Source organism: Peromyscus eremicus, chromosome 3 (assembly GCF_949786415.1).
Source record: "Peromyscus eremicus chromosome 3, PerEre_H2_v1, whole genome shotgun sequence".
In the NCBI taxonomy this organism is placed as follows: domain Eukaryota; kingdom Metazoa; phylum Chordata; class Mammalia; order Rodentia; family Cricetidae; genus Peromyscus; species Peromyscus eremicus.
This window is the reverse complement of record NC_081418.1, coordinates 137,717,643-137,732,954: the sequence shown is the minus strand read 5'-3', so window position 1 is coordinate 137,732,954 and position 15,312 is coordinate 137,717,643. Positions and strand designations below refer to the sequence as shown.

General features: G+C 44.8%; 1 protein-coding gene across 1 annotated transcript in view; it reads right to left on the bottom strand.

The window, feature by feature from the left end:
* Positions 1-8,718, bottom strand: part of Cracr2a (calcium release activated channel regulator 2A) — a 71,050-nt gene extending 62,332 nt beyond the window's left edge. Inside the window, exons 1-3 of the mRNA XM_059256914.1 lie at positions 8,499-8,718; positions 2,659-2,770; positions 1,353-1,536 (exon numbers count right to left, since the gene is read on the bottom strand). Of these exons, the coding sequence (XP_059112897.1) occupies positions 1,353-1,536; positions 2,659-2,770; positions 8,499-8,714 (512 nt within the window). The 5' untranslated portion in view covers positions 8,715-8,718. The remainder of the gene's footprint in view (positions 1-1,352; positions 1,537-2,658; positions 2,771-8,498) is intronic.
* Positions 8,719-15,312: the final 6,594 nt, after the last annotated feature.

Genomic DNA, 15,312 nt, shown 5'->3' with positions numbered 1-15,312 from the left:
GAACAGGCCCCTGCAAGCTACAGGGTGAGCCCATGTCAGTGAGGATGGGGACTGTCACTGTCTTCTCTGTTGGCCTTTATAAGCCATTCTAGAAACCATCTTTCAGGCATATCATTTTATCTCAGTTCTACACAGGCATTTAATGTGGTCCTTGGTGTTGTGGAATATTAGTTATAGATGGGTTACATTTGTTTATGCTGTGGAATACTTGTTCAATGATGCAAAGATGTGTTGCATTCTTTTATGCTGCATTTGTTTAACTCTGTGAAGCTGTGTTACTTTGCCTGCCTAAAACACCTGATTGGTCTAATAAAGAACTGACTGGCCAATAGCGAGGCAGGAGAAAGGATAGGCAGGGATGGGTGGCAGAGAGAACAAATAGGAAGAGAAATCTGGGAAGAGAAGATGAAGGAACAAGAAAAGGAGGAAAGGAGGATGCAAGGGGCCAGCCACTCAGCTACACAGCCAGCCACAGAGTAAGAAGAAAAGATATACAGAAATAGAGAAAGATAAAAGCCCAGAGACAAAAGGTAGATGGAATAATATGTTAAGAACAGCTGGCTAGAAAGCCAAGCTAAGGCCAGGCATTGGTAAGAAAGAATAAGACTCCATGTGATTTGAGAGCTGGGTGGTGGGGCCCCAAAGACCAAAAGCGTAAAAGAGTCAGAAGAGTAAGAAAACAACACCTCAGTGTGACATCTAGTGAGCACTGACTTGAGAGCCCTTCAGGAAGGTGCCTGACAGTCCCTGCCATTTGTGACAGTGGCCTGCTCTTGGCACTGCCCTCTCCCTCCTCTTCTTACAGCAGAAGGCTTTATGGAGTCCCTGGCAGTGGTACCTGGGCTCTGGCCTCGTGAAGCTGAGTCATGAGTCTGACTAATGAGCTTCCCCAATGCCTGCCTATGTCCCTACCCTCTGTGTCCTGAGCATCACCCTGGCCTTATTCACAGCCCACATTCCTGCCCTGCAGCTGGTGGCAAGTTTCATTTCCCACCCATCCTCCTCCACCAGCTAGACTCTCTCCTGGGCCTCAGCCTGGCTCCTTGCTGCCCGACACTCTCTTTTGTCAGCCTTTCTACCTCTGAGACTAAACTGATCTGCTATGAGCAGTACATTTCACTGCTGACTGACCTTGCTGGATCACTTTCCACCCTGGGCCCTTCTCTTCCTGAAGGCATGACTTTCCAGTCATTAAACCATTCCCACCCCACATGAACACACACTCAGGCCATCTCTGATGCAGCGCACTTTTCGGGGTGAGCAGACCCAAGGTCTGCAATGATGACAAGATACAAGTGGTGTGGAGCATGGGAGAGGTGAGAAGGAATGCATGGGGTCCCGCATAGACTTACTCTTCCAAAACCTTCTGGGCTCCAAGTTTATCCATCAGCATCTGGAACTGTGCTTCCTCATCGTGGTCCATGTCTTCCATCTCCTCGCCCCCTCTGGACTGATACACCTTCTCCTCTAGGAGCTGGGCCACCTGCTTGCCAGTTTCCTCCTCACTTTGGCTATTTTGACTGAAGAAGAAGTGACCTAGGAGAGTAGTTGGAAGGACTTGAACCAGACATCCTCAGCCCAGGGAGGACTTGGCTTCCTCTTTTCCTGGAAATCATGTCAAGTTTGCCCTAGAGAAGCAAAAGGGGGGTCCCTCTATAGCAAAGATCCATGGTCACAGAATCTGGAGATTGTGTTCTTTGATCTTCCATTTGCGTTCTGACAGAGATGCCAGAGCCTGGAGACAGTGCCTGGGAAGCAGGCTGGCTCCTCAGTGGATCTCTAAATATTAGATGTAGAACTTGTGTCTTTGGAAGATGCAGCTCAGTGGTAGAGCATTTGCCTAGCATAACCAAGGCCCTGGATTCAATCCCAAGTACTATCACCAAAGAAAAACAATAAGAAAAAAAAGCATATCTTCTTCTGTTTGGGTATTAAGCGGTAAGGATGTTCCCTCCATCACTCTCCAGAAGCCTGTCTTGCCATGCCCATCATCAGCACCACTGCACATGTATAGGCAACTTTCTCTATATTCACGCTGGCTGGCGTGACAGCAATGTGTCCCACCCTCTCAAGTCAATGGAAAGTTCCAGGAGATCAGGAAAGGCATCTGATATGTTTGAGGAAATTACACAGCTCTTTGTAGGAGGTAGAGAGATGGAGAAACTGACCTACTGGTTCATCTCATCTAGAGGTAGAATCTGGATTCTTTATCATACTCCCAGATCTTAGCTCTCTTTCCTGCTAGTGACCTTAAGCCTGACTGTGCTATCCAAACCTAGAAATTTCTCTGGTAGCTGCTGCCCCTCAGCTGGACTTAGGCTGAGCTATCCTGTTATCACACACTTTTATTTTGTCTGTCAAGGCAGGAAATATGGGCTGAAAATCCTGGTACAGCTTCCTGCTGATGCCAAACCTGCCCAAGCTCCCATGTGGGGGCCCTGGCAGGGACAGTGCAGGGCCACAGAGGTGTGAACAGTCAAGGCAGGCATGTGAGAAGAGCCAATAGTCTACTCCCCTCAACCTCCAGCTCTGCACCCCCAAAAGAAGAGCGGAAAAGCCCCAGAGAGAGTCCAAAAGAGGCGGAGGGAACAGGAATATATGTTACACAGCTGCAGGGAGACTCCCAGCCCTGGGTCTCCGGCACCCACCAGAACTTACTAAATCCAGCAGTGAACTCCTCTGGGGTCAGAAAGCCATTGCCGTCAGCATCCAGGGCATCAAACACATGCTCCAGTTCTTCCAGACTTAGGGGTAGCTCCTGATGTAGCCTCTGAAAGCAATCCAGATCACACTGGTAGGCATGCTCATGGTCATGGGGACCTAGAGCTTGGCTCAGGCCTGCAAAAGCCTTGAACATTGTCCTCCCTACCATATTAGTGCAGAGACCCTTTGTTGGGTGCCAACTAATGGGTCAGACAATTTTCTATATGATTTATAAAGAAACATATGTATAAGCGTTTCTATTTTCATTTAATTCTCATGATACCCCTTTGGGGTAGATATTATTATTCCCATTTTACAGATGAAGTATAAAGGTAAACTGCCAGCCCCAGGGTCATATAGTCAAGGAGTCAAATTCAGCTCTGACTTCCAAGCTGGTACTCCTAGCACTGTCAAAGACCAAAGCTGTAAGGGACTGAATAGCTCTAGGTAGATTCAGGATGCGGTGTTCTGAAGCTAAGTGGCACCACAGATGCCTAGGACACAACATCTGGCATCTGGAAACCACTCAATCAAAGCAGGAGAGGGAGCAGGGCCTGGTGGCACAGGTCTGTAATCCTAGCTACTTGGAAGGTTGAGGCAGAAGGATGCCAAGTTCAAGACGAGCCTTGGTAACTTGGCGAGACTTGTATTTCAAAATCAAAAGTAAAAACAGGCTGAGGATGTAGCTGAATTGTAGAGAACTTATGTAGCCTGCATAAGGCCCCAGGTTTGACCCTTAGCACATAAATAAATAAATAAATAAATAAATAAATAAATAAATAAATAAATAAATAGTAGTGGGAAGGACAGAGAGAAGGAAAGACAAAGGCTCATGGAGCCACCGTGCGCACCCTGGTCTTTTCCTCCGAGTACCCCCTTTCCTGAGCCATGCTACCTTCCCTATTATGTGGGTCTTTCTTAGTGGTGGCCTTCTGTCCCAGGGCCTCAATGCTATTCTTGTAAGTAGTTGTGGACATATTTGGTTCCTTAGCTCTGAGGATGCTGGATAAACCCCCTCCTAACTGCAAAGTGACCCCCACATACAGTGTCCCACTCTGATTTGAATGTGAAATGTCCCCCCACAAGTTCAAGGGATCGAACACTTAGTCCCTCAACTGATGGTGTTGTTATAGGAGGTTGTGGGGTCTAGCTGGGGAAGGTAGGTCACTGGGGAGGGCCCTGGAGATTCAGAGCCTGCACCCACTGTCAGCATGAGGAATGAGGTAGCTGAGCTGTCGACACTTCCCTCTGGCATCTGTCTGTCTGGTGTGAAATGGCCCCAGGCCAGAGCAAGAGTCCTCCTGTACCTAACAATCCATCTCCAAGTGAGGATCCCCAAGAGACTTCGTTAGCTCTCGGCTGGCCCTCCTTCTCCTCAGGAACCCAAGGACCAGCTGCACGAACTACTCCTGTGCAAGTGGCTGGCAGCATTAGCTAGCACGCACAGGGCTTTGTAAGAAGGAAAGTGGACACACATGTGGACAGTTAGAGTCGGCAGGTGGGACAGCCCATGACAACCTGGAGGGAGCGCTTGTTCACAGTCTTTTAGCTGATGAGCTATAAAGCATCATTTGGCTGGTCTGTGCATTAACGGTGGCATTTAGGACACATTACCAAGTGGGAAGGGAAGGCAGGCTAATGGAAAAGCCATTTGGAAGAACTGAATTAAATATGAATGGGTTTTTCAAGAAAGGAAAAGAGAGGGAAAGCATATGCAAGGACTCTAGAAGCTCAACAGCATAGCAGACATCAACCGCCCATAAACCAGCTGTGGCAAGAATGCAGGGAGAGAATTCAGGGTGGGAGAGTGTTGAGTTTGCAAGTAGGAAGCTTATTGGCTCCACTGGAAATGAGAGATGTTCCCCCTGGAGGTAGGATGAAACCTCCTTGGCTCCTACCACAGTCGGATCCCAAGGCTTAGATTTCCTCCCTCCCTAGTCAGCTTCAGGTTGCTGGATCTGGCAGAGCATTGATAGCTTCCATTATACTTTAGCTGGAAAGAAACTCTAAAAGTCAGCGGGACCCTCAACCGGCCTATCGTCCTCTACACATGTGTGCACATGAACACACAGGTGCCATACCAAGTTTGTAGGTAGTGTGAATCAGGGAGGAGTCTCCAGACTCAAACTCAACCACCTTCCCCAAGCGCGGGGTTACAGTTTCACCCATGCTCAAATGACACTCACATAGGAGAAGAAGCTGGAGGAGAGCCATGTTTCAGGCCAGAAGTGCACACACCCTCTTCCTTTGGGTGTCCACAGCAGCCTGATCAGACCTGTTTCTCGCCTATGGTATAGCTCAGCTATTCTGAGCATCATTAGGATGGCTGAAGCTCTATCTGTCTCCATCCCACGACAGACTGCCATGTGCTTGACTTTAGTAGGTTGCTTGGTATAGACTGGGCCTTCTCAATGTCTGAGAATGGACCATTTCATTCTCAGGAGCAGTTGAGGGGGTCAAGGGGGTAGGGGAACAATGTAGGACTGTCCTATGTACAATACTCCTAATGCTAAACCTGTCACTGCCTGGTTTTGTATGGTCAGTGAAGTAAGAATGGTAAGGCCAGGTGTTTAGAGCTAAGAATAAGCCTCTGTGTGTGATTTGGGAGCTGCGTGGTGGGCCCCCAAAAACGTCAAAGACCAACCAACAACATTTTGGCATACCAACATGGGGCTCGAATTTCCATAGTGCCTGAGAGAGCTGAAAACAAAAAACAAAAACAAAAGTAAAAGAAAAAGAAAAAGGACATGGCTCCTTTAAGAGGCACTGCTAGCAGGGCAGCAGCTAAATAAAAACGGCAAGCTAAGTAAAGAAAAAAAAATGCCTGTGGCAGCTCAGGTACTGGCATTCCATAGGTAAGAAGGTTTAACGCAGTTCAGAACCTCTGACCAGGCTGTGAGCTTTAGGCCTGGCTTTCAGGACTGGAGAAGTGGGTGGAACCAGCTAAGAGCTTGTAGAAGATTCAGGTGTAGGTTAGCAGTTTAAAGATTTGCTCACGCAGTCAAAGAAGGCTAAAAGATAGGCAGTAAAAGAGGTCCAGATGGAAAAAAAAATGAAACAAAACTCTAAATAGGTTACAGTGTTTAACAATGTACATAGGCTTAAGAAAAGGAAAATGATATATTCTTAGAAAGAAATGAATAGTTTAAAAATAATAATAATAAAGTCTTTAAAGAGAGAGTAAAAGTAATATAAAAGAAAAAAGCCACGTAAGATGGGAAATACACAGGAAGTCTGGATCCTGTATGTTCATTGTGTTGATTGTTAAAAAGCAAAAGACAGCTTCAAAGAGACCTGGAATTGAAAGAAGGACTATTGAAATAAATCAGCCTGTATACTTTAGGAATGCCTTAACTTTTAAAAAGTCAAAAAATATATTTGTCAAATGAAAATCAAAAATGCTTTGGAGATTGGTTCCCACAGGAGATGAGAGGCTGTGGATTCCTTCAGGGTTAATATGGATCAGGTTTGATCAGGGGAGACCTCCTGAACCTTGACAGGTGACATCTATCAGCAAAGGTTACTGCTGGTCTTCTCAGGACCTGGTCATTATCTCAAAATTTTCTCTCTGGGACCCTAAAGGTACTTTGTCCACAGACAGCAGGAAGCAGTTTGGAGAACATGACCTCCACATTCCCAAGAGGGGTGTGGAAGGCTTTTGGTTATTTGGTGGGTTATGGATGTTTGTTATCATTTAGGGGAATATAGTATATTGATACAAATTTAAAGTTATTTTTGTTACACTGTATACATGTTTCTACTCTTGTTTAAAGGATTTTTGTATATTGATAAAAATTTAAGGTTATTTTTGTTATAACATATTATATATATGTTTCTATTCTTGTTTAAGGTTATTGCACCTATGCAGTTTATTTACAATTATAAGGCAAAAGTTTAGTTTTTGAAAGCTGTTATTATAAACTATATAGGATAATCAGGAAACATAGGTTAGTCATTTATAACAAATTTGTAGATATGTTAGGAATGCTTTCCAGATCATACAGAGATATATTTTAGATAGACAGCTGGTCTTTGAACCTTTCCAAGACCTATAGAATATGGCATTTAAAATGTTTGCTAACAAAGTTTTCATGACAATGAGACACATCTGCTCCTGGCAGCACCAATTTACTTCAGAGATGATGAGCATTGAAGAAACTCCTTTTGGAGTTTGCTTTCATTGTGGCAAGGTTAGCCACTGGGCAAAGAAACTGCTCTTGCCTTTGACTGCTGACAAATGTGCTATGCAGACTAGACAGGACACACAGGAAAAAGAACTGTTGAACTTTGTCCAAATAAGGCAGGATAGTCCTTCAAAATTCCTGCTTCACAGAAGAGTCTGTTAGATATTCTGCAGGACACAGAGAAAAGTGACTAATAAACTTAGCCAATACAAGGCAGGACAGTCCTTCAAAATTCCACTTCACTAAAAAGTTTGCCAGATATTCTGGGCCTGTAGGCTGAAAATGGATGCCCCAATGTTGCAGAGGAACTCTGGGTGATTGTCCAGGTAGCCAAATGTCTCTGTTGTTAGGTTATATTATATCCTTCTGGGTCCTTGATGGAGTTAAGGGCTAAATAGTTATAGTTGCAATTTTCCTTAGTTATGATAGAAAGAAATTAGGTGTAAAATTTTTGATTCACTAAGATAGGATAGATAATGCATTATTTTTTCTGAATGTGCTAACTACAAATGGACAGAATATTGTAAATGTAATTTTTACTTGATAACTGTTTTTGTTTTATATAGTTTTACTACATTAAAATTAAAACCTTTATTTTTATTTAGACAAAAAGAAGAAAACGCAGAATATTATTTCAAGATGTTACTTTTGTTTATGTTGCATTTGTTTAACTCTGTGAAGTTGTGTTACTGTGCCTGTCTAAAACACCTGATGGTCTAATAAAGGACTGAATGGCCAATAGCAAGGCAGGAGAAAGGATAGGCAGGGTTGGCAGGCAGAGAGAATATATATAGGGAGAAATCTGGGAAGAAAAAAGGAGGAGCCAGAGAAGGAGGAGCCAGCAAGCCATGGAGTAACAGTAAGATTTAGAGAGAACAGGAGAAGCCCAGAGGCAAAAGGTAGATGGGATAATTTAAAATTAAGAAAATCTGGCAAGAAACAAGCCAAGCCAAGGCTGGGTGTTTATAACTAAGAATAAGCCTCCCTGTGTGATTTATTTGGGAGCTGGGTGGTGGGCCCCCCAAAAGACCAAAGACCAACCAGCAACAGAATGGCTTTTACATTTTTAAGTGCTAGAAAGAAAATGAAGAATCATAGTGACACACAAAAAAATTACATAAAATTTAAATTTTTTCAGTACTAAGACTTGAACCCACAGCCTTTGGGATGCTAGATAAGTTCTAATATTGAAATACATCCCCACCTCCTTTTAATTTTTTTTTTTGAGACAAGATCTCACTGAGTTACTCCCTGGCTTTGAACCAACAGTTCTGCCTCAGCCTCCTCAGTAGCTGGGTTTACAGGTATGTGCCACCACACCCCATTTATGTAGATTTATGTGGTGCTAGAGATTAAACTTGGGGGTTCACCAATACTAGCTAGACAAGCACTCTCTCGGGGGTCACATCCTCAGACCCCTGTGGTACACTAAGTCCATCATGTGACTACCACCAGGTCCTATAGTCTTGTGGTAAGGGCCATTGAATAAACAGATACCAGGTTCCCCACACAGCATATGCTGGCAGCAGCTCCAGAGCAAAGGCCTTTTCTGGAAAGAGGTTGCTTCTGGCAGGTGGCCCATGTGAAGCTCAGGGTGGGGACTCCTCTCACCTGCATGTCCGTCCTGGCAATGAAGCCCTTGCCTTCGGAGTCACATGTCTGGAAGAATTCCTGTGCTTTCCTCCACACAACACCCCGGTCTGGCACTTGATCCTCCACCTCCAGCCTCTCCGGGTGGTCTGGCTGCTCCACACAGGTTCCACTTTTCTGCCACCCAGGGCCTGGTATCTGGGAGCTGGAGTCTCCCCTTTCCTTGGGCGTGGCCATCAGACCTGTGGATTTCTTTGTGGATTTTCAGAACCTGAGCAGGGGAGATGGGAAAAAGAAGTGTGTGACCAGGGTGGAGAAAGACAGAAAAAGAGCAGGAAAGAAGAAAAACGGGTTCCAGAGCTGGTCACTAGCATGTCCTGACATCTCTTAGCAACGGACTCTTAATTATCAGGGCTCAGGACCAGTGGGATTTACAGGGAAAGCTGTTAGATCAGCTAGTCTGTCAAATGAGAGAGAATCAAGGGAAGGGAAGGAACACATGGAGATTGAAAGGAGATGAGCTAGAGGGTGCCCTACACTCTCCCAACTTAAATAGCCACACAACACCAAAGGAGGCAAATGGATACGCAAATTGTAGTGTGTAAACACAACAGACGCTACTCTGCACAAATAGGGAATGAACTGGATCTTGAGTAACAAAAATGGATAAATTTCAAAATAATCACACAAACACAAGAAGCAAGGAAGAATACATGTCACGTGATTCCACTTACATAAATTTGTTTACAGTTTTTGTCCAAGTTTACTATTACATTTGATCATATGATTCCACTTACATAAATTTGTTTACAGTTTTTTCCAAGTTTATTATCGCATTCGATCACATGATTCCACTTAAATAAATTTGTTTATAGTTTTTGTCCAAGTTTATTATTGCATTTGATCACATTTCTGGAAAATGGAAACAACCATGACAGAAAGATAATATGGGACGAGGAGGGATGAGAAAGAGGAGATCTGGGATATGGACAGATAGGATCATTACCTTCATTTCCTGAGTGTGACATGTGAGTCCATGGTAGACTCACAGATCTATTAACTTATTCATTGATTCCTAGTAGTCTCTCAGTATCCCTGAGGGATTGCTCCAGACTCCTCACCCTGCTAAAAAAATCTGAGTGTTTAAGTTCCTTATACAAAATGGGTTGTATTTATATATAACCTATGCATATTCTACCATATATTTTATTTATTTATTTATAGACAGAGCCTCATGGTGTAACCCAAGCCAACCTCATATTTGTGATTCTCCTGCCTCGGTCTCCCATGTGCTGGGGTCACAGATGTGCATCACCACACGTATCTCCTACCATATGCCATCTAGAGAAGGCTTATAATATCTGCTATAGAGCCGGGCGGTTGTGGCGCACGCCTTTAATCCCAGCACTCGGGAGGCAGAGGCAGGCGGATCTTTGTGAGTTCGAGGCCAGCCTGGTCTCCAAAGCGAGTTCCAGGAAAGGTGCAAAGCTACACAGAGAAACCCTGTCTCGAAAAAACCAAAAAAAAAAAAAATATATCTGCTATAGTTTAAGTGTTATATAAACAGTTCTTAAACTATAGAGTCTAGAGGAAAAAGCTTATGCCTGCTCAGGACACCCATATTCTTTAATACTTCCTATGTTTAGTTATGTAGAACCCAACATATGGAAGACTGACAGCATTCATGTGCATGTATGTGCACGCGCGCACACGCACACACACACACACACACACACACACACACACACACACCATACACATATATGTATGTATATGCACACAAATCTATGTCAAAATTTATCAAGCTACAGACTTCAAAGTCATGCAGCTTATCGTATGTCAATAACTCAATGAGTGTATTGAGAAGGAGGAGGAAGATGAGGAATTATTGTTGTGTTGGGGCCACTACCTTCTTCTGTCTCCCCAGGCCTAAGCAATATAGCTTAGTCTATTACTTATGTATATGCATAATTTTATGTGTATGGTTGTTTTGTCTGCATGTATGTCTGTACATCCCATGTGTGCAGTACCTATAGAGGCCAGAAGAGGGCATTGGATCCCCTAGAACTGAAGTTACAGATGGTTGTGAGCTGACACTAGGAACAGAACCTGGGTCCTCTGGCAGAGCAGCTGGTGCTCTGGACCACTAGCCCCCAGGCTATTGTGTTTACCCAGAACTGTGATTCTTCCTTTGAAATTCAATTAAGCAATTTCCCAATGCAGGGAGCTAAGCAAACCCTAAACCAGTGGTTCTCAACCTTCCTAATGCTGCAACACTACAGTTCCTCATGTTGTGGTGACCCCCAACTATAAAATTATTTCATGGCTACTTCATAACTGTAATTCTGCTACTGTTATGAATTGTAATGAATATCTGATGTGCAGGATATTTGATATTTGACCCCAAGGTTGAGAATTGCTACCCTAAACACACAGAAGTAGGGCAGAGCTCTTGGGAAAGGCCACTTATCTATGGCATCCAGCCTTCTTTCCTTTCCCCTGAGGCCCCTGGATTGATTTGAAATCTTTGCACAGCTTGTGTGAGTTTTCCCAGGGTAGTTGGGGGCAAAACATCTCAAAGCAAAGTGGAATCCCTGTCCTGAGCTCAGTACCTGGAGAGAGCCCAAGGAAGCCTTAACTTTGGGGATAGACAGGGTTCTTGTCTCCAAGATTTGCTGTTAGAGGGGTTGGTGAGATGGCTCAGCGGGTAAATGCACTTGCCAGGCAAGTCTGGTGACCCAAGTTCAATTCCCAGGACCCAGGTAAAGGTAAAAGGGGAGAACTGGCTCCATAAATTTGTCCTCTGACCTTTGCACTCATACAGTGGTATTTGTACACACACACACACATGCATATACAATAGTAATATTTTTAATTAAAATATTTTCCATTTAGACCAAAAGACAAGTACAGTCACAAAAAAGACAGGCTAAGTTCCATCCTCCTTGTAGCCTGTCTGCCTGCCTCCCTCTCTCCTTCCTTCTTTCCTCCTGATTGAAGACCAACCCCAGGACCATGCCATGCTAAGCCCACCCCATCACTGAGCTACATCCCTCAGATGAACATACGTCATACCTATCTGTGGCTAAACCACTCTTTTCCTCCAGAATAATTCCACAAAAACACTTTACATGCAGATGGAAATTATCCAGTCCTTAAACATTTCTAGGAAGATTTCCCAGTCATCCAGAGTAATTCTAGCAGCTTAAGTGTGCAATCAGAAAGTTTGTAGATCAAACCTAAATCCCCCCTGAGGGTTTAAAGTGAATTTCTGCCTTAATCTGATTTCAGCTGCTACTTCTCTCCTCACTTTACCTGCTGCCAACTTGAAGGTGGCCACTAAGTCACATGGATTCCCCTTGAATCCCTTCTGCAGCCGGCAGCTAGAAGATGAAAGCCCCAAAGCATCCCTGGGAGCCATTCAAATCTCTTGAACTATCCAGGTCTCAGTAGGAGGAGAACCCCATGTGCAGTGGGACCCCAAGCTCTCAGAGATTAGCTCAGATCTGGCAGGGCTGAAATGGGGCAGTTCTTGCCAAACAATCAACTCAGCATACACCCACCCTGCTCTCACTCGGGAGAGAAGGAAGGATGAAGTGACCATCACACTTGAGCTTCTGTGAGGTGGAATGGGGAGAGCCAAGTTGCCCCAGGTTCAAATTCTGCCTCCATCACTGCCTAGCTGTGGGACACAAAATGAGTCAGGTGACATCTTCACAATTTCCTTTTCCCACCTGTAAAATGCAAGAGACAGGGCAAGCAGAGCTGGGAATAAAAAATTATCAAGGGAGAGAAGATATTTGCTACATATCTGCATTTGTTTGGGGGACTTGACAAGCTGATCTCTTTCCCATAAGAAAACAGCATCTTCCTCCGCTGCAGCTGTCCCTGGGCAACTACCTGTTATCATTACCACTGTTGTTGTTGTTGAAATCAAACTGGCTTCCTCCACCTCAGTTGTATTTCAGCAAGCCAAACTAATGAAACATATACATGTATAAATATGTATACACACATATAATAGCCTATCAATTAGTGACTTTTTTCCTGTTGCTGGGATAGAATGCCATGACCAAGGCAACTTACAGAAGGGAGAGTTTGTTTTCACTTACGATTTCAGAGGGATGGGAATCCACCATGGTAGGGAGGCCAGAAAGCAAGAGGAGGGGGCGGCAGCTGGAGTGAGGTGCTAAGAGCTCAGATCCCGAACTACAAGCACAAAGGAGAGAGAGAGAGAGAGAGAGAGAGAGAGAGAGAGAGAGAGAGAGAGAGAGAACCAGAAGTGACTAAGGCTTGTTAATCTCAAAGTGACATACTTCCTCCAGCAAGGCTGCTCTTCCTAAACCTCCCAAACAGTGCCACCAACTGGGGACCAAGTGTTTAAGACATGCCCAGACTATGGGGGGAACGTTTCTCATTTCTCAGTTTCTCATTCATCATGTATATCTTCATGTGCTTTCATTTCTTTCTTTCTCTCTCTCTCTCTCTCTCTCTCTCTCTCTCTCTCTCTCTCTCTCATATGAGAGAGGAAGAGGAGAAGAGAACAAGCACATGAAGAAAAAAGTCAAGGTTCATGAATCTAGCACAGACTTTCCAGCTGGGCGGAACATGGGGAAGCGGCCTCACCCACACCAGACCACCAGGAAGAGGACAAGCCCCCCAAAAGGGTCAGGTGTATGCAAGCACCTTTGATAAGCGCAGCTTCCCTCTGGCAGTCTGCTGTAGCTTATGCAATCCTCCAGTCAGCATCCTTTCTCCTCAAATTAGGTCCAATTTCCATTTTCTAGCCTCTAGGGAGACAGAGAACAGCTGTCTTACCTCTATGAAATAATTCTTCCAGGTTCGGACAGCTGTTATTAAACACCCCCCTCTACACTCCCCTGATCTATTATAAGATACATTAAAGGCCCTTGCTAATGGCTTCAGGTCTCACCAAGATGGTTGCTAGTCACCCTAATTCCTCTAATAATTAGTGGTTGTAAACCACTTTGAAGATAAAAGGCATTTTATAAGAGCTAAGTCCTATTATGATTAGCTTCCCAATACTTCCTCCCCAACACTGATGAGCACATCAAAGCCAAGTGCAGTCCCGGTAAGCTATCAGCTGCTTAATTAGATGTGTTTCAAGGCAGCTGGTATATATTAAAGAAACTGCTGCAAAATTTATCAACATTAGGAGAGTGGCCGCTTTCTTCCTAATGTGAACGAGCTCTTTTCAAAGGCTGTCAGCTCTGATGCCTGTGAGACAGGAGCTCAGGGAGGCCTGAGTGCTAATACGTATTCCGGGTCCAGGAGGGAAAGGCGCTCTCAGCGCCTGGCTTTGCATAACATCTTGTCAACAGGATTCTACATACCCTGTCTTTTGATTTTGCAAACATGCTGTGATGTAAACAAGAAAAGTCACACTCTCTCTGCTGCATAGATGAGGACCATGCATACAACCATGGCTTTGCAGGGATTTACATCAGTGTGGTGGAGCTAATCAAGGTTAAGGTCCCAGACCAACAGTAATGGATGTGCCATGATTGGTGCTCCACCCAGACACTCTGAAACGTTTGTGCACCGTTGCCGGGCTCCTGGGTGCTCTGGCTTCTCATTGCCTGCACCTGCACTTCTTATAAAGCAGGCTACTGGAGTTATTTAGTTCACAGAGGCAGAGCCAAAAACGTCTGAAAGTTTCCTTAATGCTTCTAAATAGCTTTCAACCGGTGACTGACCTGGGGGGGGGGCGGGGGGGTGAAAGGCCAGTACCCTTGTCGTGTGGTGAGGGCAACGGCTGAGTTGTGAGTTGTACTCCCAAACACTCGGCAGGACCAGAGGCTGGAACCTTGCCTCAGTTCTTGCTTTGGTTTCTCCCCCTCTGCAGCCTGCTCCCCTCCCTCTTACTGGACTCTCCTGGGCATATCCCCTCTTGAAAGCACCCACCTGTAAATAGCCCTCTCAGGCTAGGCTTCTGCAACCCCATGCCAGGATAGCTCTCCTGCCTCAGCACTCAGGAGCATTTTGCATATTTTCTACAGAACCCATGCTCCTAGAGTCTCTTAGCTCCAAATCTTCCCTTCCAAGCCTCCATCCTTCCGTGATCTTCTGTCAGCCCTACACCCTCGATCCTGGGTCTGAATTCTCAAAGCCTGTTTTCTCTTGTATCATGATGCCCTAACTGCTTCTTGAGGGAGTCTTCATGCCTCTCTCCCGAGCCACTCGGACATCATCAAACCAGGCAGGTGCCATGGAAGATGGAGAAATTTAAGAGTGTGTAGACGAATCTTAAATGGTCTTATTAATTAAAAACTCAGTGCCAGCTATTGGGGTAAATTCTGAAAGATCAGAGAGACAGAACAAGCTACAGATAACCTCATCTCACCAACTTCTTGGTTGATCCTATTTTCCTCAAACCAGAAGCCTCTGTGTCCTCATTCGAATTGATCTCAGCTGAACTGCTGCTAAAAGCCTAAACGCTTAACAGCCTCTAGTTCCTGGTCCTCACACCTTAAATATCTTTCTGCTTCCTGCCATCGCTTTCTGGGATTAAAAGCATGTGTCACCATGCCTGGCTGTTTCTAGTGTGTCCTTGAACTCACAGAGATCTGGATGGATCTCTGCCTCCCAAGTGATAGGATTAAAGGCGTGTGTGCCACTATTTTCTGGCCTCTATGTCTATCTAGTGGCTGTTCTGTTCTCTGACTCCAGATAAGTTTATTAGGGTGCACAATATATTGGGGGACATAATATCACCACAAGAATGCTGTTTCCTTGGTGAGTTTACATTGTAGCAATGTAATGAGACACAAATGAGGGACAGAGGATGTGAGGAGAGCCACATGTGTGTACGATG